We start from the raw sequence: 25,697 nt of genomic DNA, 5'->3' as shown, positions 1-25,697 counted from the left end.
TTGGTGCACGTCACAGAGGATGGTCATTTGTAACGGGCCTCAAGTTGGTGCACGTCACAACTTGAGCCCCGTTTGAGATATGGAATGTTATCTCAAACGGGCCTAAAGTTGGTGCCCGTCACAGATGATGGTCATCTGACGGGCCACAACTTTAGGCCCGTTTGAGATATGAAATGTTATCTCAATTGGGCCTAAAGTTGTGTCCCGTCACTGATAGGTGTCATCCGTGACACGCTTAAGTTTTATGCCCATCTAACATGTCTGTGCGACCATATCTCAATTGGGTATTTTTTGGCCCGATTAAGATAACTTCCTTATGACGGCCCGCTATTTCTAAACATATTAGAGTCATAGATAGAAGGATCTATACTAGTGTTACTCCCTTCGTGGATATTTTTTGGGACGAAGTAGTAGGTGGCACGGATGAATCCTAGCCTCTTATATTATAAATAACCACTGGTTGGAGCTCCATTTTCAGTTCACCAACAGGAAGCTAAACAATATACGATGTGGAAGCTAAAGTTTGGTGAGGGGGCAAGCAACCCACTGCTCCGCTCCAGCAACGGCTTCCTCGGCCGGGAGACGTGGGAGTTCGACCCCAACGGCGGCTCGCCGGAGGAGCACGCCGTGGTCGAGAGGCTCCGCCGCGACTTCACCCGCAACCGCTTCACACAGAGGGAGTGCAGCGACCTCCTGATGAGGATGCAGGAACGTATATACTACTATACGGGTTAACACTGCGTGCATCCATCAGTTTCAGTTTGTCTCTACTTGCTTTCTGTTTTCTTTAAGAGCACTGCTATGCGTAAGACGGATTCGTACTACCTGCGTCCGACCATATCATGTGCACCGATCACCGTCTTTAGCTTCTCTCCACCAATGCAAGCAGCATTCGGATGCATGTCGTACGAATCCGTCGGACGCATAGCTATTTTCTTTCTTTAATTTCTCGGGTTGGTGTTAATATAGAGTGCAGACCTTAATTATAAGCAGTGAAAATATAAAAACTATTGTATGATTTAAAAAGAGGACATCTGAGATTTATCCGCGCACCATGAGTCAAAGCAATTATAAATAATTGGAGAGTTTATATGAGTTCTCACGTTAGTCAGAACATATGTCGACATTTGATTTGATAGGTCATAATATCACAGTCGTTGTTAATCATACACATGACTGTTGATTAGATATGTCATAATATCAAAGTCGTAGATATATCACCACAGGGCTAGATTAATTAGAATCCTATACGATTTAATAAAAACTAACAGAAAATATCTGACCGAATAAACCTACATGTGTATAATTGGTCAAGTGCGAGCCCCAAAATATCGATGTGGATTCTAAGCTAATCCTGTCGAAACCATATCTTTGTTCAGAGCATTTAGTCACGATGCCAACTATAACTTAATTATTGTCAATGGCATGCAACTATAACAAATTAATCGACCAAGGTAGCATTGTGCTTTGTGCAAAGCAGTACTTTCGTTTTTTTTAGTATTTAAACAATCAGAACGTACGTGTGTATTCTTCAATAATATTTGGTTTAAACTTTAAAGTATCTAAATTAATTAGGATATCTCTATACTAACTACTAAGGAGGCACCATACGTTAATACATTAATCTAAAAGATCTGTCAATTGATTAGTGGAAAACTCATAGTAAAAAATACGTACAGTTGAAAAAACTTTGCATTTCTTCCCCTCTGAAATAAATTGAAGGGCCGTTTTAACTACTTTTGACACGTTTTAGGTTTCTAAACTTTAGTAATTGGTACATTGAAATTAACAAATATCAACAAAGTGGACTGACATGCATGGTCTTTTGTAGTCTAACCAATGCATTCACACACACGTATAGGACACTCATATGGGACACCATGGTGCCTGAGCACCATGGTATGAAATACATAAATTCGTCCAGATTTTTCAAAATTTTCAAATTGTGAGTATATACCTAGTTATAAGTATTCGATTCATATATATACCTAGCAACAAAACAAGTCAAATTTAACTTTATTTCACAATCCAATATTACATACTTAACTAATTCTATGTTTGGATGCTATATACCTAGAAGGAAAAAATACGAATTACACCCTTGAACTATCGCGGTCGTCCGGATTACCCCCCTGAACCACAAAACCAGACATTCTTCACCCCCAACTATGCAAACCGGACGAATTACCCCCTCTCAACCCAATCCGCGGTGGTTTTGGTTTACGTGGCGTACGCGTGGCAGTCCAGTCAACATTCTATTTATTAAAAAACTGTAGGACCCACATGTCTTCCTCTCTGTCACTCTTCCTCTCTCTTCTCTCTCTCTCACTCTCTGTCTCACTCTTCCTCTCTCTCTCTCACTCACGGGTCGGCGGCGGCGGAGAACACGGAGCGGCGGCGGCGGGTGATGAGGAGGACGACGACGAGGATGTTGACGAATGAGTGGTGGACGACGATGAGGACGACGCTCAGGCGGCGGTGGCGGCCATGGCGGAGAGGCGGCCATACCTCCTCCTCCCCTCCTCCCTCTCTCTCTCAAACAGGCACAAAGCGCGCACGGCGGTCGGCGTGCGGGCGGCGGCGGCGGTCGTGGAACGGACGGGCAGTCGTTGGCGTGCGGATGGGCCAACGACGAGCACGAACTTCCCCTTGAACGCGCCGGCCGAATACCGTTCGGCGGAGTGGACGACCTTCCCGGGGAACGTGTCCATCCCGGGCACCACCCTCTCGTCGTTCTCGCCCGCGGCGGCGACGAGGTGCCTCGCCGCGTATCGCTCCGCGCATCCCGTGACGAGGTCGACGGCGTCGACGAGCCACTGCGCGCGGCCAGCGTCGTAGCGCGCCGAGCGGACCTCGCGGCGGAGGCGGGTGTGGGGGAGGTAGTCGGGCGCGCCGGTGGCGGTGCTAGCGCTGGTCCGCTTCAAAGAGGACGTGCTCGTCGGGCCGGTGCTGATGGGGCGCGCCGTCGGCGCGCTGGTCGCGTCCGCGTCCGCCGCGCCGCTGAACGGGCTCGTGGCCGCCATCCGCAGCCCGCTCGGCGTCGGTTTCGACCTGAACGTGCCGCTGGAGACGTTCGGCCACTACTGCGCCGTGCTCCAGTCCGAGATGCTCTGCCTGGAGCTGGAGCCGCCGCCTTCTCCTTCCCCTGCTCCGGCGGCAAGGCTGCATTGCTTCCTGTCCGAGGACGATACAAGCACCAGCAGCACACAGCATCAGTTAGCTGCGTGAACTGTCGGTGATCTGATGCAGAAGCAGGGTGCAGGGATTGCTTCCAAGCAAGCAGGTGAAACAGAGCTGGAGTAATATTGAAGGCATGTTCAGGTCGAAGCCGACGCAGACGCGCGCGGCGAGCTCCCTCGGCGCGTGCGGCAGCACGCAGTGGCGCTCCAGGACGAGGCTCGTCGCCCGCTGCCGCCGGCCCGTCTCCGCCGACCTGTGTGAGAGAGAGAGGGGAAGAGTGAGACACAGAGTGAGAGAGAGAAGGGGAAGACAGGTGGGTCCCACATTTTTTAATAAATAGAATGCTGACTGGACTGCCACGCGTACACCACGTAGACCAAAACCACCGCGGATTGGATCTTGGGGGGTAATTTGTCCGGTTTACATAGTTGAGGGTGAGGAATGTTCGGTTTTGTGGTTCAGGGGATAATTCGGACGAACGCGATAGTTCGAAGGTGTAATTCGTACTTTTTACTACGTAGAATCAAAATCTAACAAAAACATATTTAAATTCAGTTCGAACTTGTTCTAAACTAGTTAGTAAAGTAGTTAATGTTAATACCTAAACATTTAAAAAAAATTTATACTCATTTAAATTGAGTATATATTCAATTTAAATTGAGTATATATTCAATTTGAATCATGGAGCCCGGGCTATATATATATATATATATATATATATATAATATAATATAATCCCCTCCTTCCGGCTGTTCCAACATCCTATATTGATGTCATAATTTTTTTTCAAATGTAAAAATCCCTAGTTCATGTAGTTTTCATGTTTCTTGCGGATACACTGATATTGCCATTATTTTTCTAGACTTGTATTTTATATGCGTGGACCTTTTAATTTCACATGTTTGTCCGAGATTTGTGATTAGCTAAACGGCATATTCTCTTAGTATGTTTGATGAATTAAACATGGTAGATTTGTCATTTTGGGACTGCGTATCTTTTTTTGTTCAATATGCCAGATATAAACGGTATAGCATTTGTCTTTTTGGGACTGAGTATCTTTTTTTTTTGGCAAGATGCCAGATGTAAAGTTGAGGAAAAAAATGTGCTTAGAGATATAAAATGCGTGTCATATATAGATATCATTGACAAATCCTATTGGGTAATATGCACGGTATGAGTCAAAAGGAAACAATCATGTTATCTCTTGGTCGTTAAGAAAAACTGTACATCATATCTACCAATAAATAAATTGTTAAATACTTAGTGCATGACAGTCAAATAAAAAGGGGGTGTTAAAAACAGTATTATGAGAACAAGTATATATGGACTATGGGGTGCAAATTTGTGAAAACAATATTATGGAAACATATTGATTTTGTGCTTTATGAACCGTTTTAGTTAGCAATCGGTTGACAAGCTAACCATGTTTGCATGGAAAAATATAATTAAATCAGCATTGAGAAGAAAAGATAGTGTTGACTTTTTTTAATGAGAACAAAAATCTAGCTAGGGGTAGACTTGGAAAGCTGAAAAAAATCTGAGATATCAGCATCGGTGAAGCTTTATAAAAAAAACAATGGCTATGTTTCTCAGCTTTATTTATATATATATATATATATATATATATTAACTAATTAAAAGATTCATATTTTTCCAATCGTCACCCCTCCGTGCGGTGATTTTCGTCGGTCACACCCCCCGGCACAAATCCCAGTCGGAATTCCGTCATCACACAAATAGAATCCCACATTTATCTCGAAATCTCAAATCATCACAATCCAAATCAAACACAAAATCCCACTCCAAATCTAAATCGGAATCATCAAAAAAAAAACATCCAAAATATTAACACGAGATGCCGAGAGGAGAGGGAGGGGCGAGCGCGCTGCTCCTCACCACCTCGCCGTCGGCCCGCCGGATCTGGCGAGAGAGCGGTGCGGCGGCCACCGCCTGACGAGGAGAGAAGGAGCCGGCGGTGGGGAGAAGAAGCGGCGCCACCATCGCCGCGCCGCCGCCGCCGCTCGCCGCGAGGGCAGGGCGCCGCTGCCGCCGTCACCGCCGCTCACGGAAGGAAGGGCGCCGTCGCCGCTGCCGCTGCTCGGTGGGGAAGGCCGGGGGGCGTTGAGAGGCGTCGCCGGTTGGGGAGGGGCGCGGAGAGGTGCGCCGGTGGGGGAGTGGCGCGGCCGCCGCCGATGGGGAGAGAGGCGGCCTGCGTGGAGGGGAGGAAGGGGAGCGACGGAGGAGAGGGGAGCGGCGCCAGGGGTTGGGGAGGATATGGAGAGCGTCGCCAGACTCGCACAGCAGAGGAGAAAGCGGGCGGGTGGAGGGGATGAGATAATGGGAGCGGGCGGAGGAATCGAGGGGAGGAGATAAGGCGTGCTGCTCTCTCCGCTCTGACCATCCGTTTTTTTTTGTGTTTAGATACGTGTTTCCATCCGGTTTAGATACGTTGATCTGTGTTTAGATACGTGCTCTCTACGCTCAGACCATCCGCTCTAGCCGTTGATCTGTGTTTAGATACGTGCTTCCATCCGGTTTTTTTTTCTCGCGAAGAGTCCTACCTTCCTGCATGCAGCTATCTGAAGTCCGGCAAAACCGACTGCAGCTGCACCTAATATTGTGCTCCTACATGCATCATGCATGCTAATCTAGCACTAGCCGGTCTTTTATACTCATGATTTGTTTGGCTTAAATTACAGCATAATTATACTATATAGCTACTCCTACTACATAGTTACAGTAGTGTAATTACATATTTATATATAATAACTTGGCATAATTACATCATAATAATACTATATTTATATATGTAACTTTGATGTAAATTTTATAGATGTTGACAGTAAAAGATTGAAATTTGACTTAAACATGTTTATATAAATTCCTATGTCTTTTTCAGATGTATTAGTACGCGCGTGCGGTAGACTCAACTTTCAAAGAAGTCTTAACTAATTAAAAATTAATTAGTATTTTTTCATTCATCACCTTGAACGTACGCCAATTTTTCTCCGTCGCAACCCCCTCTCCTAAAATCCCAATCGGAATCGAGCCCTCCATTCCCACACGCGCCATACATCGCATGCAAAATCCAACCGGACGTAGAATGTAGAGGAAGAGAAATTGAACGAGAAGAATAATAAAAACCGCACAAATCCGTCTAAGTCCGCAGCAAAGCGTTCCCGAGCACCTAATATACGATTTAGAATGATAAATTAAGGGATTCCCATTGCATCGTACGAACATTTTTTTTCTATCTTAATAATAATAATAATTAAATGATTAGTAATTTTCCGATCGTCACATGTCAGTTTCGTTCGTGTGTTCCAGGATTCCAGATTCATCTAATCCAATCAAAAATAAATATAAATCATCAGGATTTTGTTTTCCAGTCCAAAAATAAAAATAAATCATCAAATTTTTCTTTCTACCATGTTCCAGGATTCCAGATCCATCTAATCCAATCCAAAAATAAAAATAAATCATTGTATGTCCTCGAATCGAGCCAATGCTCATAATCTTAATCTTAAGATTGGTAATTTTCCGTTCGTCATAAGACGTACGAAGTCCGCCTTTGTCCATCGCGGTGCACCTTCACACGCTCGCACCCCCTACCCCCCGAATCCCAATCACTCTTAGAATCGGATAAAAAAAATCAACCACTTTTTGTCCCAAAAATCAACCAAAATCAACCTCGATCATCACAAATCCACACATAATCATGCAAGAACATCATACATACATCACGCCTACCGCTGGATCCGCCCTCGGCCGTCACAACCGTCGCCGACGCCACCACCGCCGCCGGAGGGAGAAGAGAGGTGGTGGAGGGAGCCGCCGCTGCCGGATCCGCCCGCGGTCGCCGCCACCGCCGACGGATCCACCCGCGGACGCCGCCGACGCTGCCACCCTAGCCGGGTCTGCCGCAGGAGGAAGCCAAGAGGGGACGGAGGGAGCTGCCGCCGCCGAATCCGCCCGCGGCCGCCGCCACCATCGCTGGATCCACCTGCGGCTGCCGCTGACGCCGCTGCCACCGGCAGATCTGTCGCGCGAGGGAGGCGAGATGGGGCAGAGGGAGTGTCCGCCGGCGAGGGAGGCGAGATAGGGCGGAGGGATCCGCCGGCATGGATCGAGGATCGAGAGAGAGAGGGGACGAGAGTGAGAGAGGGACTGGATAAGGCTCGGCTCGTTTTTTTTTTGTTTTCTAGACACTTATATTATATTATAGGTACCGGTTTTTAATTTTTTTTTAAAAAATATTGGAAAAAGAATCTAGAATCCATATAGAAATATAATTTATAAATAACTAAAATTCTGAATTTAAAAATAAAGAATATTGAAATATGAGTTTAGAGTTCATATAAAATTACTATTAGAAATAACAAAAATCCAGAATTAAAAATAAGAAATGCTGAAATAATAACAGCACGGAGTGATGGTACCCGCTGTCGCGGAAGGAAAGCGGATGGCTAGACACGATTGCTACCTACCATGCTCCGTCGATTGGTCTAAGGTTGCTCGCTGATTCCCTGGTTGATCGTGCTTTTGAGCCACCCGTAGATCTGCCCATATCTTCAGAGTCCATGTTGACTCACACCGTGTAAAGGTGAAAATCAAACCAGCTTTGTCTTTTCTATCTCCCTTTATTCGAAATTATTCTTAAATAGTAATTTATTATGAGCTACTGTATTTCTCTCTATCAGTTGAGACATTTTCTAGCGAGTAAAAGTACCAAAGCAGTGTGAAAATAATTGCAGTTAAAAACACCGTAGCGAAGCATGGGCATATATATATATATATATATATATATATATATATATATATATATATATATATATATATATGCTCCAAACACCCTCCAACCGCCTTAGGGGAGAAATCCGAGCCATCCACGTGAAAGCAGATGGCGGGAGGCGCCAGGAAGGGTTCGGCTGAACCCAAAAACCGTCCTCTCAGCCTCTCCTTTGGTCGGTAAGTCGCTTAATGGCCCCCAACAGCCTGCACTATTTTTTGGCCCAATTCTAAATTGTTTTCATTGACTTATTGGGCCTCCAATCCGTGGAAACGCGTCCTGAATGCGTGGAGGTGTATTTTGTCGCATGAGGGATATGTTTTCTCCTCAAATCACCTACATACACATATTTCACCAACACTAGTAGAAATGATTAGTAATAAACCCTACCACCACGTTGGATACCATATTTTATTTCATTATATGCAGGTATTGACGGTCAAATATTATGATTTAAGGAGCGTCAATAGACATATAAAAGTAAATTCAATAAAGCCTAAAAGTAATTTGCATATATTATAAAAGTAACTTAAAGCAAAACGAAAGTAACTTTGTCACGACATTAGAAGTGTACGACATTAGAAGTAAATTTTTTGTAGGGATAAAAATATGAATCTATCTAGAAATTAAATTTAATCAGCACAGATCAACACACGTAAGTTTAACAATTTTTAAAAGTAACTTCAATATTAATTGGAAGTAACTTTTGCATGGTTCAAAATAACTCTATAAATCTGTTTAATCATCAATAGTTTTTTCCTTTCATTTTTTTCATCTAGAATGAGAAAAGAAGATAAAACCTTTAATGGAATGTAAATAACATTGATGGAATAACTAATAAGAATCAACCATGTATAAGATGTAACAGTTACTTCCTAATAACATGGAAGTTACTTTCTAACATGCATGTAATAAATTACTTTTAAATTAATAAAATGTTTGAATATATTCAATATGAATCTCGTTTTGTCATATATTTTGAGTGGGGGTACAGTGATGCAAATAGATCTTAAAAACAACATGTGATTTAAAAGATACATACTATTACATTTTTCAAGTTAAAAGGAAATATTAGATGGAGTACAAACTAGCTACCACTAGCTGTGTAGTTGCGTCCAATGAAAAAAGGCATTCATTAAAGTTGCTTTCTTTTTGTTATAAGTTACTTCTATAATTAATATATGTAAATTACTTTTAGACTTTATTGAATTTACTTTTATATGTCTAAGAAGTAATTTAGTGAAATCTAAAAGTAATTTAGATATATTATTAAAGTAATTTATATTTTTTTCATCAAAATATAATCATGTGAGATCTTGTTATAAAGATTTAATTATTACGAATACAACGGTGTAATCGGATCGTAGATCGGATGAGTAGTTTAAGAGAAAATTGTATTTGAAGTATAAGTGGATGGTATCTCTCATAGATGGAGTGGTAGCTGGTTTGTCTAAATCATGCAGGTGTTCAAACGTTCGATATGATAGTGTGAAAAATTTTGGGGTGGGACCTAAACAGGGTCTTACTATTGTTCACTTTTTGCTTACTGTCCCATTGATCGATGAAATGTACTGTTTATAACTCTTTAAACTCCTACAAAAGTGTTTCCAATCTAGTCTTACCAATATATCATTCTTGCAGTTTGCAAAAGAGAACCAAGTTTACAGTAAACATGAAGTAAGCAATCTTAAAGACAGTTCAGAAGTCACAGAAGAAGTTCTATTAACGTCTTTAAGACGTGTTCTTGATCAATATTCCTCTTTGCAAGCACCAGATGGGTATTGGCCTGGTGGTTACAGCGGGATTTTGTTCATTCTGCCGCTCATGGTATGATTTTTTTTATTTAAATGGAATTAGGTTATTTAAAATTTGCACCATAAAGGAGATGAGCTACACGCTACAAATTTATTTTACAAGAGGGTAAATAGCCAATATTGTACTCAAACTTTCCTGGCGGGGTCAATTTTGTCAATGACTTTTATATTGTTCATATAAATGCTCAAAGTTTGTAACGTGACTAAATATAATCCCTATATCCATAAAAAAAACGCCACATCGTCATGCCATGTCATCCTCGCAGGCATGGTTAAAATGGAAATATTTATTCTACCCTGATAAATACGGTTAAAAATAAAATATAAATGGTGAAAACAAACAAACAAAACAGACCGTAGTAAGCAGACACAATATGATATTCGCTCTGTTTGTATTTCATTTCTTCTTTCTTTCCTTTTTTTTTCAATGGGTTGTTTAGTTTTAAGTGTGCATGTGTGTGGATGACGTGACATGGCTAAATATCATGATCTTATGTACAGGGACTATTAAATCGCATGGTAAACTTCGATGACTTGTTTAGACAATATGAAATGTCATGGACTAGTATGATTTGCTTTACACGAGGGTGAATAGTCAATACAATCCTTAAATTCTTATCATGGGGTCAATTTAATTTAGACATTTTATATTGACAAAAGAAGCCCTCTTAGTTTGAGGCTATATATGTCCCAAGACTCATAAAAACACCACGTTGCCATGCCATGCCATCCAAACACGTGTGGTTATATTTGAAATATTAATTTTTCCCTTATATATAATAGCCTTAAAAAGAAAAAAAGGTAAAAATATGAACAAACCATATTGTAGTAAGCATACACAATATATAATCCTTCTATTCGAATTTTGTATAGTATGGGTGAGGGTATAATGGGTAATTTACTCTTAGGGCCCCATTGATTTGTGTATGAGAAATTAGGCCGTTTGGATGATTCAATCCTATAGAAAAAAAATTTCTACGAATGTCTTTGTAACATAGAATTGAATTATATCATATCCTTAAAATTAGTCCTACGGTCATTTTGGAGGAAAGTTAGCAAGCTATCTAACCTCTTGAGAATTTTCCTTTGATTCTGTCTCTCTCATCAAATTCTTGTGTTTCTCCTGTTGTCCAACAAAACGGTTAGTTTTACGTTTTTTCTATGTTTTGCAATTTTTTTTACACTTACATTCCGATCAAACCTATGTTTTTTCTATTCCTATGCTTTTCCATTTCTGTGATTCAAGACATGGATAACATGGCATGGCATGGACTTCTTTGGACAATATGAAACATCATGTAGTGCTAAATTCATCCCGCAGCAAAGCAATTCACCATTTACACAAAGTACTTGTATATACAGCAAAACAGAGAAATACTACCATGATTGTGGCTGAATAGACCATCAAAGTGTTAGTCTCTTCATCAAGGGTAATTATGAAGCGATTTAGTGTTAGTCAAAGACTAACATCAGTTTCTTAGGCAAATAATGTACTATATATGATTCAAAATAATCAGCCCTTAATTATTTGTGAGCTTTCCCTTGTGCACAATCTGGATTTATTATGGTTCAACGTGTTTTGAAATTTCATTTCCCAAAGGGCAAATAACAATAATACTGAAAATAATTAAGTATTACATCATAATAATGATGAATTTTGGTGTTACTGATCAAATGACCATTTCCGCAGTATATATTACATGTTTTTAATATCTCCACAGATATTTGCCTTACATGTGACTAAGTCACTAAACGATGTCTTATCATCTGAGCATATACGTGAGATATGCCGCTACATCTACAACATTCAGGCATGTCTATTTTTTCTCATGATTTATTTAAACAAAACATTTAATATAACAAATATTTCTAACAATGAAAAAATTGCTATAGAATGAAGATGGGGGTTGGAGTACACATACTTTAGGCCCAAGCTCCATGTTTGGCTCATGTGTTAACTATGCTACCTTAAGGCTCTTAGGGGAGGTACTGGATGAACACAATGATGGATTATCAAAAGGGCGTGCCTGGATTCTGTCTCATGGCAGTGCAACTGTAGCACCACAATGGGCAAAGATATATCTCTCGGTATGCATTCAAGTGAAACAGAATGATGACAATGAAACATAGTTTATAACCTCTCAAACACAAAGTAGATAGAAACTTTAAACTTAACTATAAGTACATAGGATTTTTCTTGTTTACCATAAGTTCTTATAAGTTTGCTTGTTTATTGCTCACTTTCCTAAAATATATAATATATGACAGTGCTATATATTAAGCTTGACCTACGTTTGTTATATCCTGTCGTTTTGTTCTAATGCAATGAAATCTCTTATGTTTACCTAAGGTAATTGGTGTTTACGATTGGTCAGGGAACAATCCAATTATTCCAGAACTATGGTTGCTTCCACATTTTCTTCCCATTCATCCAGGTATATCCACAGTATAACTTGGCATTTGATCGTTGGAATATATATATATATATATATATATATATATATATATATATATATATATATATATGATATTTCTTAACACTATTTTTTGCAATCGCAAATGAATATGTCCATGTAAATGATGGATACATTATTTAGAGTATTTGGCAGTTCATGGGACAAAATGCTAGGATTAATCAATATCAGTGTATTTCCACATATCCAGATCCTGTTTGCCTTCAACTACCTCGACTAGGCCAAATGACTATCAACCTCGATCTGTCATTGATATCGACTACAATTTAAGCATCAGTATTGCTCATGCTCCAATTATGGGGGATGTTAGATTGTACGGAACTAGCAGTGATTTGTGTTGGTGACTTTTCTATTTGGTCCTCTTTCTTGTCTCCACACTGGACACCTTGAGCTCTATATATACCGCCTACCAATGCCCACACTAAATATACATACATATGGTGCATCTGTTCACTCCCGTGTATAGTTTTTCACACATTGAATATGTATACCAGCAAATTGAAGTAAAGTTTCTCGTTTCCAGGAAGATTTTGGTGCTTTTGCCGGATGGTTTATATGCCAATGTCTTATATATATGCAAAAAGATTTATTGGGCCAATAACTCCAACTATACTGGCACTAAGAGAAGAGCTCTATGATGTACCATACAACAAGATCAATTGGAACAATGCTCGCATTTCTTGTTGCAAGGTTTGTTACAATCTTTTTAAGCATTACAACTATGGCACTGTATGTAACTATATTCAAATAATTGCAAAATCTAAAACTACGTTTGAATGCCATTATAATATAGTGGGAACTTTGTAACATATCTGTGTGTAGTTTTGAATGTAGCTTCTATTTATAACCGTGACATGAAAATAAACTGTGACATTAAGAAACTTATATGCTTGTGTCCTGTTTGTGCGCCGTCTCTCTGATCGGCATACCGATCAGACTAAGAAGGATTTTTATACATTCTCTGGCCATCCTCAATGTAATAACACTACATCGGATCAACTGGGTGTACAGTTTGTTTATTTATATATATGGAAAGTATGACTACAACAGAGATATTATTTTGTCTATCCAAGGCCTATTTCCTAGTCTTGTGGGTAGACTGTCAAGATCATGGTTGGATGGTTGGATGCTGGACATCTTAGGTTCATGGTAGACCATGGACTTGATCTTAGCAGGCCCCAATTAGGTTGTGGCTTGTCTTGTGTTGATTGATCGATTGTCCTGCTCCCTCCTGGGCTTGTCTGAGTAGGTCTCTTGCACTCCAAGTGATTTCACGAGTCTTGATTTCCTTATTATGATTGGATTGTTTTTTTCCTAAATGGGGGTATCCTTCCTACATAAGTAAAAGAATTCTATACAATTAAATAGTGTTTCCCAACGCCGTGCAAGTATTCTATATTTTATACACCGACAAACTTAAAACTATAAACGTGTTTTTTACTAGGAAAAGGACACATTTATTGAATATGGATACAAATGGCAAACTGACCCATAAGTTAGAGTTATGTCTATGTTGCTGACGAACTACCTTGATCTTCATGCATTTCTAGATGGTCAAATATAACACAAGAAGGACAAAACATATCATGAAACACAAGTCATTTACTAATAAAAAATATGGGAGCCACTACTATTGTGCAATAACCGTATCTATGAAACCAATTACAAATGCTAGAAATTGAGGATGATTATTAATGGGTAGGCCCTATGGGATAAATTCGGGTGGTTAGCCAGATGGCATTGGCTTAGTTGGGAAGAGATGAGAATATAGGTTGAATAGGAGACCTTAATTAGACTAATTATGATTCACTGCTTAACCAAATAGAGATACAATCCATCCCAATGTGATATATTGGGCTGGTTGTGGGCTTGTCTATTAGCCTAACGCCCCTAAAAACTCTAGTTTGTTTTTCCAAGAGAGTAGACCAACAATGATGATGGAATTTATGATAGTGGGTGATATTGTACTATGAATCGTGAAAATGTGACAATGGATATATAGCCCAAACGCTTTGATTTCTTTCTGATCCACCATAAAAAAAATTAATATTAGTGCCAGGAAATATCTTACCTTTGTTGTTTCCACTTGAGAATGGTCGGAGTTTGTCTGGAAAAATTAAAGGGTTTCCATTTTAAGTATGTCTTTTACTTAAACAACAACACAATTTTCAGAGTTTAAGTAGTAGCTCTAACGCTTGTTTCTGATTTTTTTATTAAAAGTTTCATCAGTATATTATACCAGAGGATTAATATGTCCTTGAAAGTAGATGTTTATTTATTATTTTTATGTCTATAGGTAGGAGAAAAGATTAATTGTCAGTTGTCGATGATATTAGCATGATTATCAATAACTTGATTATACTGCTGCTTTGCACAAAAGTTTACTGCAATCATTATATAAGATATTTTTCACTCAATTTCACTATAGGACGACATTATTTATCCTCCTTCGTGGTTCCAAAACATTGCTATGGCTTCTTTACATAAATTTATGGAACCACTATTTAATATGTGGCCAATGAACAAGCTAAGAAAAAGAGCTTTGACCAACCTCATGGATCATATTCACTATGAAGATGAAAACAGCAATTATGTGGGTTTATGCCCAATTAACAAGGTAATGTGTCGTTGCCCATTGAAGCTAAAGTTACATTTCCACATTTAGCTTAATAATTTTGTCTACTTGTTCTTATTTTTAGGAATATTTTGCCATATAATGTGCTAAAGGGGCTGATTATTTGGGAATTATTAACTCTTGCAATTAATAACCCATGCACAACTTATTGTATTATTTGGTCGTGGAGATCTTCAAAACATAGTAAATCCTGGAGTTGTCAAATAAATCTAATGAAACAATCTCTCTTCTCATCTATCAACAGTTTAACATCTATACATAAGAAGAAGATGGGTAACCAGATTGTATACAGGTACCTTAGATACAAAGAAGATGGGCCTCCTTAACATGATTAATTAAGTATTAGCCTAAAATACTTGAAAAATAGATTAATCTAATTTTTAAGATAACTTTTCTATAGAATTTTTTTTGCAAAAAACGTACCATTTAGTAGTTTGAAAAGCATGCGCGCAAAAAATGAGAGATATGAGTTCGGAAAGGAAGAGGAATAACAAAGCCTTGTTCCATTCTAGCTGGCGCATCAGGCACATTAGGGGAGAATGTAGAGGCCGTGGCTCACAGCAGGAAAGTGCTAGGGGGAATAATAAGAATAGCGCTAGCACTTTGGTATTTAAAGGCGCAAAGCAGTTGGACAGACCCACTTATGGATAGCACCGACCAAAACATTCATTGGTTTTTTGCATAAAAATGTTAACCCGACGGTCCAATTGTTGAATTCTGTGTGTCATATGATGACACCAACTTATCTAATCCGTCTATCTACTAGCTATTACTAATCCCACTACAGCCCCTTTGTCGGATATGCTCATCATGCAAAACTTCCACAACATATTACACACCACCAGTTTTCTTTTACCACACAGCTAGTATGTTCGAGCGAAAAGTAACACGATAAGAGCTAATGGTGTATAGACAGTTCGACACACACATAAGCCAGCAATATTGATGCATGCTTGGGTGCTGACATGTTGTGTCTTCTTGATAGCTTTTATTAGATTTTCCGTTGAGTCATCACATCTAATTGCTTTTGAAGTATATATCTTTGCCTTAAAGTTTAAATAACTTGAATTGAAAATCATTTCACACTCCTGTGTTGTCTTGTGGCTAGGTATTAAATATGATTTGCTGCTGGATAGAAAATCCGAACTCCAATGCATTCAGACGACACGTTCCAAGGATTCATGATTTCCTATGGCTTGCAGAAGATGGAATGAAGTCAAAGGTTAAACTTATACTTGTTTTATACTCTGAAAATTGACCATATACAACTTAGGGAACGTATTGTTATAAGCATGTTCTGCTCATATGTGCCGGCTTACAACAAACCGTTACATGTGGTATCATGTGGTATTTTTATTCAGTACAACAGAAACCCTAATTGGTGCCGGTTAGGAAACCCCCCTTAGGTGCCGGTTTTCCCAACCGGCACCATAAAGGCCAGCATTAATGTGAAGAGAAATAGGTGCCGGTTTTCCCAACCGGCACCATAAAGGCCAGCATTAATGTGAAGAGAAATAGGTGCCACGAATCCAAAAAAAAAAACGGTTCGATGCATCGCCTCAAATCAAGCCGATGCATCGAGTCGGTCCATCCTCCCACATCCATATCATCATCCATCCATTACAAATATCCATTCGCAGCAAGAATAAATCATCATCCATCCACAGAAAGAACAAATCATCATCCATCCATAGCAAGGACAAATCATTATTCATAGGTGTTTCACCATCCAATCCACAACACAAATTACACAAACTATTTGCATGCATCATAAGTAAACCACAAAAAATGAACAAATCAAAAGCCACACCTCGCCGGATCAAATCAACACAAATTACACAAACGTTTTAATCCGCACGCTTGTTATTTGTAAAATCACCACGCTTGGATCTTAGCCGTAAGATATCGATCGCCAGATGGTTCGCGACGCACATGTGCATCAGTCCAGTTATACTCCTATATTAACAGCTCCTAAATAATAGCTTTATTAATACAAACTGGTACATAAAACATGTTTCCAGATGGTTGGTCACTTGTTTATATGAGTGTTTTCAGAACCGCCATTAGTCTAGAGTCGGCAAAACTAAGTAATTGTACAGGCTGATAAAAACCGCCCGTGTTAATTAATGTGTTTACATATAGAAATATCTTAAAAAGCCGAAGCAAAAGTGTGTTTTTCACTGGTAGTTTCACAATACAGTCGCATGGGACAACTCTTTTTTTTATGACGGTTCTGTTTAAACGACCGCCCGCATCGTTGTTATCAGTGGTGGAGCCAGCGGCGACATTAAGACCGGGCGACTAATAGTGTTTTTCGATGATCAACTAATTTTTATAGGTGTTGACAGCTATCGGTAGTGGAGACGTACGGCAGTGGCGGAGCCCAAGCGGTCGCCTGACCTGCCCGGGAGGTGGCACCGCCACCGGCTGTAATAGGCCAAAAAAGTAAAAATGGAAGAAAATAAATTTTATGATGTGAGGCTATATGAGTTTATTTTATGATACTTTTTTTTATGGACATCAGAAAAACTGAGTCACCAAAATTTTATTCAGTAATGTGTGGCTTCATAAAAAGTATTCTCATGAAATAATGTTTTAATAGAAATATATGTTGTTCCTTCTGATATGTGGTTGTCTTTGTATTCTATATATGTGAATTATTTATGTTGTTCTATTCGAATAACTAGGTGTACGTTGGTAGCCGGTGCTGGGATACTGCCCTTATAGTTCAGGCCTACTGCTCAACCGGCCTTACCCAAGAATTTAGTGAAACTATCAAGAAAGCTCATGATTTTATAAAGAATGCGCAGGTTTGTTGAATGTGATACTTTAGACATATACATGTGATTGTAATTGCTAAAGTTTGACATTATCATTATTTTTGTTAAAGGTAACCAAGAATTGTCCTAATTACAAAAGATATTACCGTGAAAGGTCAAAAGGTTCATGGACATTATCAAATGGAGAAAATGGATGGCCTATTGCGGATACTCTTGCCGAATGCCTTAAGGTTTTCAAGTTTCTTACTTTCTTTGGGCCTGTTCGGCTGCCCGAGGCTGCGGCTGCGCTCTAGCAAATTGGACTAGTACCGCATACAGTAGAAAACAGCATGCGGGAGCAGCCAAAGTCACAGCCATGGCTGCTGAATAGGCCCTTTGGCTCATGCCAGTTATATTGTTTTTCATTATCTTCTAAAGAATTTTTTTTGAAACTATGTTCACTTACAGACATGACAGTCCAAACCTTGCCACCTTGACTACCATGGCTACAGGCTAGTTTGGAATAGTAGCTAATAGTTACCACCTTGATTAACTTGCCATGCTATTCGCTCGTTCACGGCCACATGCATTGGCCTCTCCCCCATATGCCAGCAGCCAACTGCGTTCCACAAGTGCACACTACCATGGACACCTGTTGAGGTGGCATGCTAAACCATGTGTGCCTGGCGTGTCCAAAGGTAGTGTGTGACGTGCGTGCAGAAGGTGGTACAAATGGCACAATGTAGTTCATGAACTAGCTTGAGGGACCATTGGTGAATAACACAAATGGCCTACTACATGTGTTCTGTGGGGTGGGTATAGTATCAGGGGTATTGGATGAGGAGCAAATGACCACAACATGCTCGTTACTGTATGATTAGTGCGGGTTTAGATTAGGTTGGTTTTTGAGTTATTTCTGAATGTTAGAGATCAGTTCCTGTGTTTCTCTTAAGGGTGAAGACGGCCATATTTATAAGGATGAGGTTGTATCTCTATTCATTAATCAATGGAAGAGAATTAATCTAGTCTCATTCCTGTCCAAGTCAAAGTCATCCCGTCATGCCTTGTAGTGACGCGGCACAGCTATTCTGTTATGGTGTTCATTAATCAATGGATGAGGGCTAGCACCAGCATGATGATGCAGCTTAGGTGAGCATCTGTTGGCAATGCCACAGCAGAGGAAGTAAAGGATGACCAGAGGAGAAAGAGAGGGAATTTTGGTGAAAACCTGCCATAGGGCAGAATTAGATTGGCCCAATATGAATAGTGATCATTCGATATTTTGGGAGTGTCTCAGTGGGCTTGACATAATTCGAGCGAATGGTCAAGAATATGAATGGGTCAGAGAAATATGAAGGGAGGAGTGGAAAAGACACCAAACTCGTAATAATGAACAACAATAGCTTTAAAATGTTTTCATTAAAAAAATTCTGAAATTTTTAGGATGTTACATGACAATGTAAATTTCTGAACAAAGATATACAATACTGATCTGTATTTTTGGGATTTATTTATATCTTTAGGCGGTGTTGTTGTTATCAAAGATTCCACCAACCCAAGTAGGAGATCCAATTCAAGAACAAAGGTTGTATGATGCTATTGACTGCCTACTTTCATATGTGGTATGAGAATAAGAATTCCAGCATATCATTACTATTATTTGTAGTATTTTGTAATATTTAAATTCACTTATTAAGCACAACAAGATTACAATAGTGAAGTGCACAATTTGATTATTCCAATTGTGAAACTCAATCCACCTTCAAATACATGATTAAATAAGTTGTATGATACTTATTTTAAACTTGAAAAGTTAGCTGACACAGCTATTTTGTACATTCTTTCAAAGAACAAGGATGGCACTTTGTCCTCTGCAGAATCTAAGAGAACAACTCCATGGGTGGAGGTGAGTGTATTATTGAGGAAGCATTGTTTTGCATTTAAATAATTGCGTGTCATCTTCTTGCAAATCTTTTGTATCACAGTTACCTAAATGTAGAAGAAAACTTATGCTTTGACTGTGGTTGACCCTGGACAATCACTGTGGGTGTGCTCACATAGAGCTCTAAGTGTATAAATCTAAAATTCTCCAAGCACACACATAAAGTCAAGATTCATGACAAGTAGGATTGAAAAAATAGTAAAGTCCTACATAACAAAGTCACTTACGAAGAAAATTAGAATCTTTTGGTGTCTTTCTAGACATAAAAGCACTTAAAAACCAAATTGAATGAAAGGTAAGACAATAAAATGCTCAGTGCATGTTATGCTATAATTAATACGGAACAATTATATATCCTACACAATACATTTATGGTTGTACAGTATAGGAGTGAGCCAATAATGGTTGAGATTAAGAGCAGGTACAATAGCAGGCTATAAACCAGCTACAAACATATTTTAAGAAGATAAATAAGGAGAAAGAAGAGCAGCAGGCTATAGATTTGTAGCCAGCTGTAGCACGGACTCCAAGACGCATTGTGTGTGTATGACAGGTGGGACTAGATATTAATAGTGTAGTATGTAACTATTGTATGAATGAGCTGTTAGATTGGCTGTAGGTGAATTGAAGCTAGTACATGACTATACTATTAAACTTGCTCTAAGAATGCAAGTGATCCGACGACCTTTCTTTTCTAGATGATCTGACTTAATGCATGTTAAATAATTGGTTCCAATTAAATAGGAATAGTGGAAGTCAATCAGCCAAACTGAGGATTACCGATAGTAACAATTGCGAAAGAGTGAAATAATATATCTGGCCAGGTAGTTTGGTCACAGCGGCTACCAACCAGCGATGCAATGCTCGCCTAATGGTCAGGCTTTGTTTGCCAATTTGGGGGAGAATTTCCCTTGGGAGATCAAAACAAGGTGTAGGATTGGGTTAATCCCATTCCACCAACACCGAATCCTGCTGCGTACAATCCTGCCTTCGTCAGCGGATCCGAAGGAGGAATCACCTTCACCGTACCTCTGGAGATGGAGACGATGTGGTGGTGCTTTACAACTGATCATGTTAGCTCCGATGTTCCCAGAGTGACAATAATAACTTGCCAGGTCATCATGCCACCAGCTAAAAAGGTTCACAAGTAAAATTTAAGAATCTTCGAAAATAATAAAATTCTTTGGGCTTTGTGTTTTTTAGATTAATATGTGAATATCCACCAGACAAACTAATACGATAAGTCATATGTTCTGAACATGCTAACAAATTTATGAGAATTTCATCATGATAAGAGTATATTTTGTTTCCGAGTTTCATGCACACCACTATGCTACAAATGTCATTAAAAAAAGAATCTAATTAACACTCAAATATACTCACTTATTCAGTATCCGACAAATTGAGACCTTAAATAAATATGGCATTCCCTTATTTGACTGGAGGCCAGTTAAGAGAATGCATAGCTTTCGTTGAATATCTGAATCCTGGTAAATACCCATCATGGGCAAATTACATCTCTTCTTCATTGGTTATCTTGTCAAAATAACTTCTACTTCGCGTGATACTAACTTTGAGCTATTATTGTTGGCATATATATAGTTCATCAACCCTTCCGAGAGTTTCCGGAACATAATTGTGGATTACCCGTAAGCGAGACATGTGTTCATCCTTGACTATCAGAATTATATATGTTCGGCTTATGATTTACAAAAGGAAATCAATTAAATAACTCAAGGCCTGCAACAAATATGCAGGTACGTGGAATGCACATCATCACTAATTCAAGCCTTGATACTGTTTAAAGGCGTTCATCCTGGATACCGCCGTGAAGAGATAGATAGAATTATCAAAAATGGTGTGTTGTTCATCGAGAAAAAACAAAAAAATGATGGATCGTGGTATGCATGGTGTATTCCTACTTTAGTACAATTTCGCATGTTATGTAAACTTTATATATCTTTAAGCTAATATTACAAACTAAAATCACAGGTATGGATCTTGGGCTGTCTGTTTTACTTATGCTACCTTCTTTGCTATAAAAGGACTGGTTGCGGCAGGAAGAACATTCCAAAACAGTTTGTCTATTAGGAAGGCATGCAACTTCTTGCTGTCAAAGCAGCTAAGTACTGGTGGATGGGGAGAGGATTACCTCGGTTGTCAAGTTGAGGTAAATATTTTATCGCATGTGGTTTTGACATCAGAAATTTGCTATCACATGTCTTATAGAGCCTATGTTTGTTGGGCAATCAGTTCAGGCACTACAAGTTACCGTAATTAAATGGCCTTCGATTTTTCAAATAAGATCCTCCTTAGTTTAACTTTTCGTGAGAATAAACTACTTGAAAATTAATTATTTTCTAGCCCTACGTGGAATCTCCCCTTCCTCACCTGTCATTGCTGGGCATGCTGTCTTCCACTACTACAAAAGTGGTTTTTTGTGGCGGTCAAAATAATGACAGGCATGCTGTCTTCCACAACTACAAAAGTTGTTTTTTTGGCAGTCAAAACACATTTTTACTGGCTGCCGTAGGTGCCGCTAGAGAGTAAAGGCCAATAAAGATGAAGCATCTTCACTGCCGGTGACTAGCCGCCAGAGAAGAGATGTTTTCTCTGGCGGCCGCCAGCGAAAATTATCTTCACTGGCGGCAGCCATATGAGGACCGCCATCGATAATCGAATTTAGCTGGTGGCTGTGTTAAGCTGGCCACCAGCGATAATCGATTTTGAGGCAAAAAAAATGAAAATAACCACATGCAGTTACCTTATAACTGCCAGCAAAAAAATAATCCACATTCAGAAACATTGTTGCATTTTCAATTTTTAAATCCACATCAAGAGATCAGATTTAAATCCATTCCAGATTCACATCAACATCCAAACATCAGCATGCAAACATCAATTTCTCCCGGCATCGAAAAGTCCAAACACCTACATCGATTTCTCACAACATTTTCAACATGCAAACATCAACACATACACACTGGTCGTCATCATCGCCGGCGACATTGGAGGTTGTTGTCGCGTCCACCGAAGCCACCCCATCGGCTACTGCCACCGCTGTCTCCCTACGGCCTGATTGGGGAGTGGGAGGAGAGGGAGGGGAGGGGAGGGAGGGCGTCGCCGGTCTCCAAACATCGCGCCACCGGATCCGCCCCCGTCGCCATCGCCATCGCCGCCCCGAGGCTGGAGGGAGCCACCGTCACTTGGAGGGGAGGAGAAGGCAAGATTACGTGCCGCCAAAACCGAGAGAGGGAGGGTAGGGTCACCGCGGCCCTCCGGTGACTGAATCCGCCACCCGCGGCCCTGTGACGGCTAGATCTGTTGTGCCCATGCCCGCACCCACGACCCTACCTACCGAGGATCTGCAGCTTGAGGTTGTTATCATCGTCGTCACCGGAACATCGTGGTTGTCAATGCGGAGAGGAGGAGGAGGAGGAGGAGGAGGTGGAGAGGCTGGAGGAGGAGTTGGAGAGGGAATGGGAGAGGTAGGGGATCGATAAGGAAATGGGAAGGGATAAGATGGGTGGAGATATTAATATAGAGATTTTTTTTCCAGTCAGTGCTCGCTAGCTTCTGCCAGCGAGAATCAATTTTTCACTGGTGGTTCTTTAAGCGATCCACCAGCGAAAATAGCTATATTTTCTCTTACAGTCTACGTAAACCAACCGCCAACGAAAATTGATTTTTGTTGGCGGTTCTTAGCACCTCACCCCTTGTTACAATTTCGCACGTGGAATACGCAAAAATCCGCCAGCAAAAAAATATGGTGTTTGTCTTTTACTGATTGTGTAGTCTTGTTCGTCTTTTACTTTCACTTGGAACACATGGATCAAACGAGAATCATCAGGAGGACGGAATGCAGCATGGCTATGGTTTCTCTGTATAAGTTACCGTTGTAACTCTATACATGAAATATTACAGTTGCCACACGGACATTGATCCATTGTACTTTACAGTTTGGGAAAAAGAGACGAATAGATGTGGTTATTAAGACCAATAATAGAGAGTTGCATGTGCGGGCAGCCATACCACATCTTTTGTAAATTTATTTTCTTATTTTGCGGACTAGATTGACACGCTGACAAACCGCTGCCACACATATGCCACATAGTTCAAGTATCACCTTATAATGGGTACAGCAGTGTAGGGAGGGAGGTAATTTTTCTGATTTAATGAGTTTGAGGTGAGGAATGTCTAATATGATAATTTTGGGGGCAAATTCGAAATACCATTTCATAAAGCCTTGTAACTTATCATTTATTTTACTATAATTAAACAGGAGTATATTGACAGTGGGAGGCCTCATGTAGTTCACACTGCGTGGGGAATGTTGGGCTTAATATATGCTGGACAGGTGAGCTTCATTTTGGCTGCCCGATTGAACTTCAATGGTTATATGTGATTTAACTTTTGGAACTACTTTCATGTTTATCATCATCTTTTTTGTCAAAATATGTTGGACACCATGAGAAGGTTGAATTAGATCCAGCACCATTATACCGTGCGGCCAAAGAATTAATCAACATGCAGCTGGAGACAGGAGAATTTCCACAACAAGTAAGTGATGAATTCCCTAGCTGTCCTTATTAGAAATTAAATTATTTGATAGCTTTCAAATCGCCGAGAGTTGAATTAATAGAACTAGAAAAAGGAACAGCAGTGTCCTCTGTTCTATACCATAGTCACAAGTTGTATACATGAAGAAAGCAGAGCATTCCAAAATGAAGCAAATTAATTTGGGGCAGATATCTCGGCATATGATCTGTACATGTTACCGTATTACTGGAGTTTGGCAACCACTTCCATGCAATTCAACGCATCTTGTTGTTCGCCAGTATTGACCTCTTTCTGAACTCAACAAGTATCATGGTTGCATTTTCATTTGAATTGCAGGAAATTCTTGGGAGCTTCAATTCCTCCCTCTTCTTCAATTACACAAACTACAGGAACTTGTTCCCAATCTGGGCCCTAGGAGAGTTTCACCGCCGACTTCTAGCAAAAAGGGCTTAAAGGAATCCCTCATTACCTACATATATTGTACTTCATCTAAAAATAATCAGACATGTATTGTAATAAACGTATCCACCATAGCTCAAAAGATCTTGCTATCGACTATCCAAGTTGAATATTCAATTTTTATTTTTTGGAGTAAGCAGGAGAACTGCATGTCATTGCATTGTGAAGAAGAAAAAAAATATTTACAATAGATTTTAAAATGCTGAAAATTATGACAAGTAATTTCTTGTTGTATAACACTGCGACTTCATGGTTTTAGCTTTTGGACACAGCAAGAGTCAATTTTTACGGAAACACACTACAAAAATGTGTTAATTTGCCGCTGGATACCTCACCCATTAAAATGAATAAAGTTCATCACCGATCCCTAAACTTGTACCGATGTGTCATCCTGGTCCCTAAACTCGCAAATCGACTGTTCAGATCCTTAAACTTGTTCGACTGTGTCATCCCGGTCCCTAAACTTACAGATCACTCATTTTGATCCTCCAACTTGTTCAGTTGTGTCACCCCGGTCCCTAAACAGGACGGTCTAAAAACTTTATATCAAAATAATTCATAACTTTTTCATGTGAACTCTAATGAAGACAAACCTTATATCAAAATTTTAACTCTCGACGTGACCTACAACTTTGTAGTTGAAAAAGTTTTTGAATTAAAACTGTTTAGGGTCCCAAAATATTGTTGCATATTTATAGATTTTGAAATTTTAATTTTAAAATTACATTTTGGGACAAAAAATGACTTATAATAAAAAAAATCAGCTACAAAGTTGTAGATCACGTCGAGGGCTACAAGATTGATATAAAGTTTGTCTTCATTAGAGTTCACATGAAAAAGTTATGAATTATTTTTAAATATAAAGTCCTTAGACCGTCCCATTTGACCCAGATGATATTCAAATGCAAGTTTAGGGACCGGGGTGACACAACTGAACAAGTTGGTGGATCTAAACAAGTGATCTACAAGTTTCGGGATCGGGATAACACAGTCGAACAAGTTTGACGACCTAAATGATCGATTTGTGAGTTTAGGGATCGGGATGACACAGCGGTACAAGTTTAGGGACCGGTGATGGACTTTAC

At 39.7% G+C, this 25,697-nt stretch overlaps 1 protein-coding gene across 3 annotated transcripts; it reads left to right on the top strand.

Annotated features, from left to right (window-relative positions):
• The first annotated feature begins 454 nt into the window (after positions 1–454).
• On the top strand, positions 455–24,748 carry LOC4350295 (achilleol B synthase-like). Of its 3 annotated transcripts, XM_015761991.3 has the most exons (18): positions 455–708; positions 9,611–9,796; positions 11,505–11,594; positions 11,677–11,871; positions 12,134–12,218; positions 12,781–12,947; positions 14,686–14,874; positions 16,001–16,114; positions 17,580–17,702; positions 17,783–17,902; positions 19,175–19,273; positions 19,501–19,557; positions 21,196–21,242; positions 21,351–21,494; positions 21,586–21,763; positions 23,876–23,950; positions 24,070–24,153; positions 24,490–24,748. In XM_015761991.3, the coding sequence occupies exons 1-18, from the start codon at positions 508–510 to the stop codon at positions 24,604–24,606; spliced, it is 2,271 nt and encodes a 756-aa protein (XP_015617477.1). In that variant the 5' UTR covers positions 455–507; the 3' UTR covers positions 24,607–24,748. The 3 variants fall into 3 exon arrangements, with proteins under 3 accessions (XP_015617477.1, XP_015617480.2, XP_066161415.1); XM_015761994.3 differs by lacking the exons at positions 455–708; positions 9,611–9,796 and having other exon boundaries at positions 11,469–11,594; XM_066305318.1 differs by lacking the exons at positions 455–708; positions 9,611–9,796; positions 11,505–11,594 and having other exon boundaries at positions 11,700–11,871; positions 12,159–12,218.
• Positions 24,749–25,697: the final 949 nt, after the last annotated feature.

The sequence above is a fragment of the Oryza sativa genome, chromosome 11 (assembly GCF_034140825.1).
Source record: "Oryza sativa Japonica Group chromosome 11, ASM3414082v1".
Lineage (NCBI taxonomy): Eukaryota > Viridiplantae > Streptophyta > Magnoliopsida > Poales > Poaceae > Oryza > Oryza sativa.
Note: the sequence above shows the minus strand (reverse complement) of the source record. Positions and strands in the feature narration are given on the sequence as shown.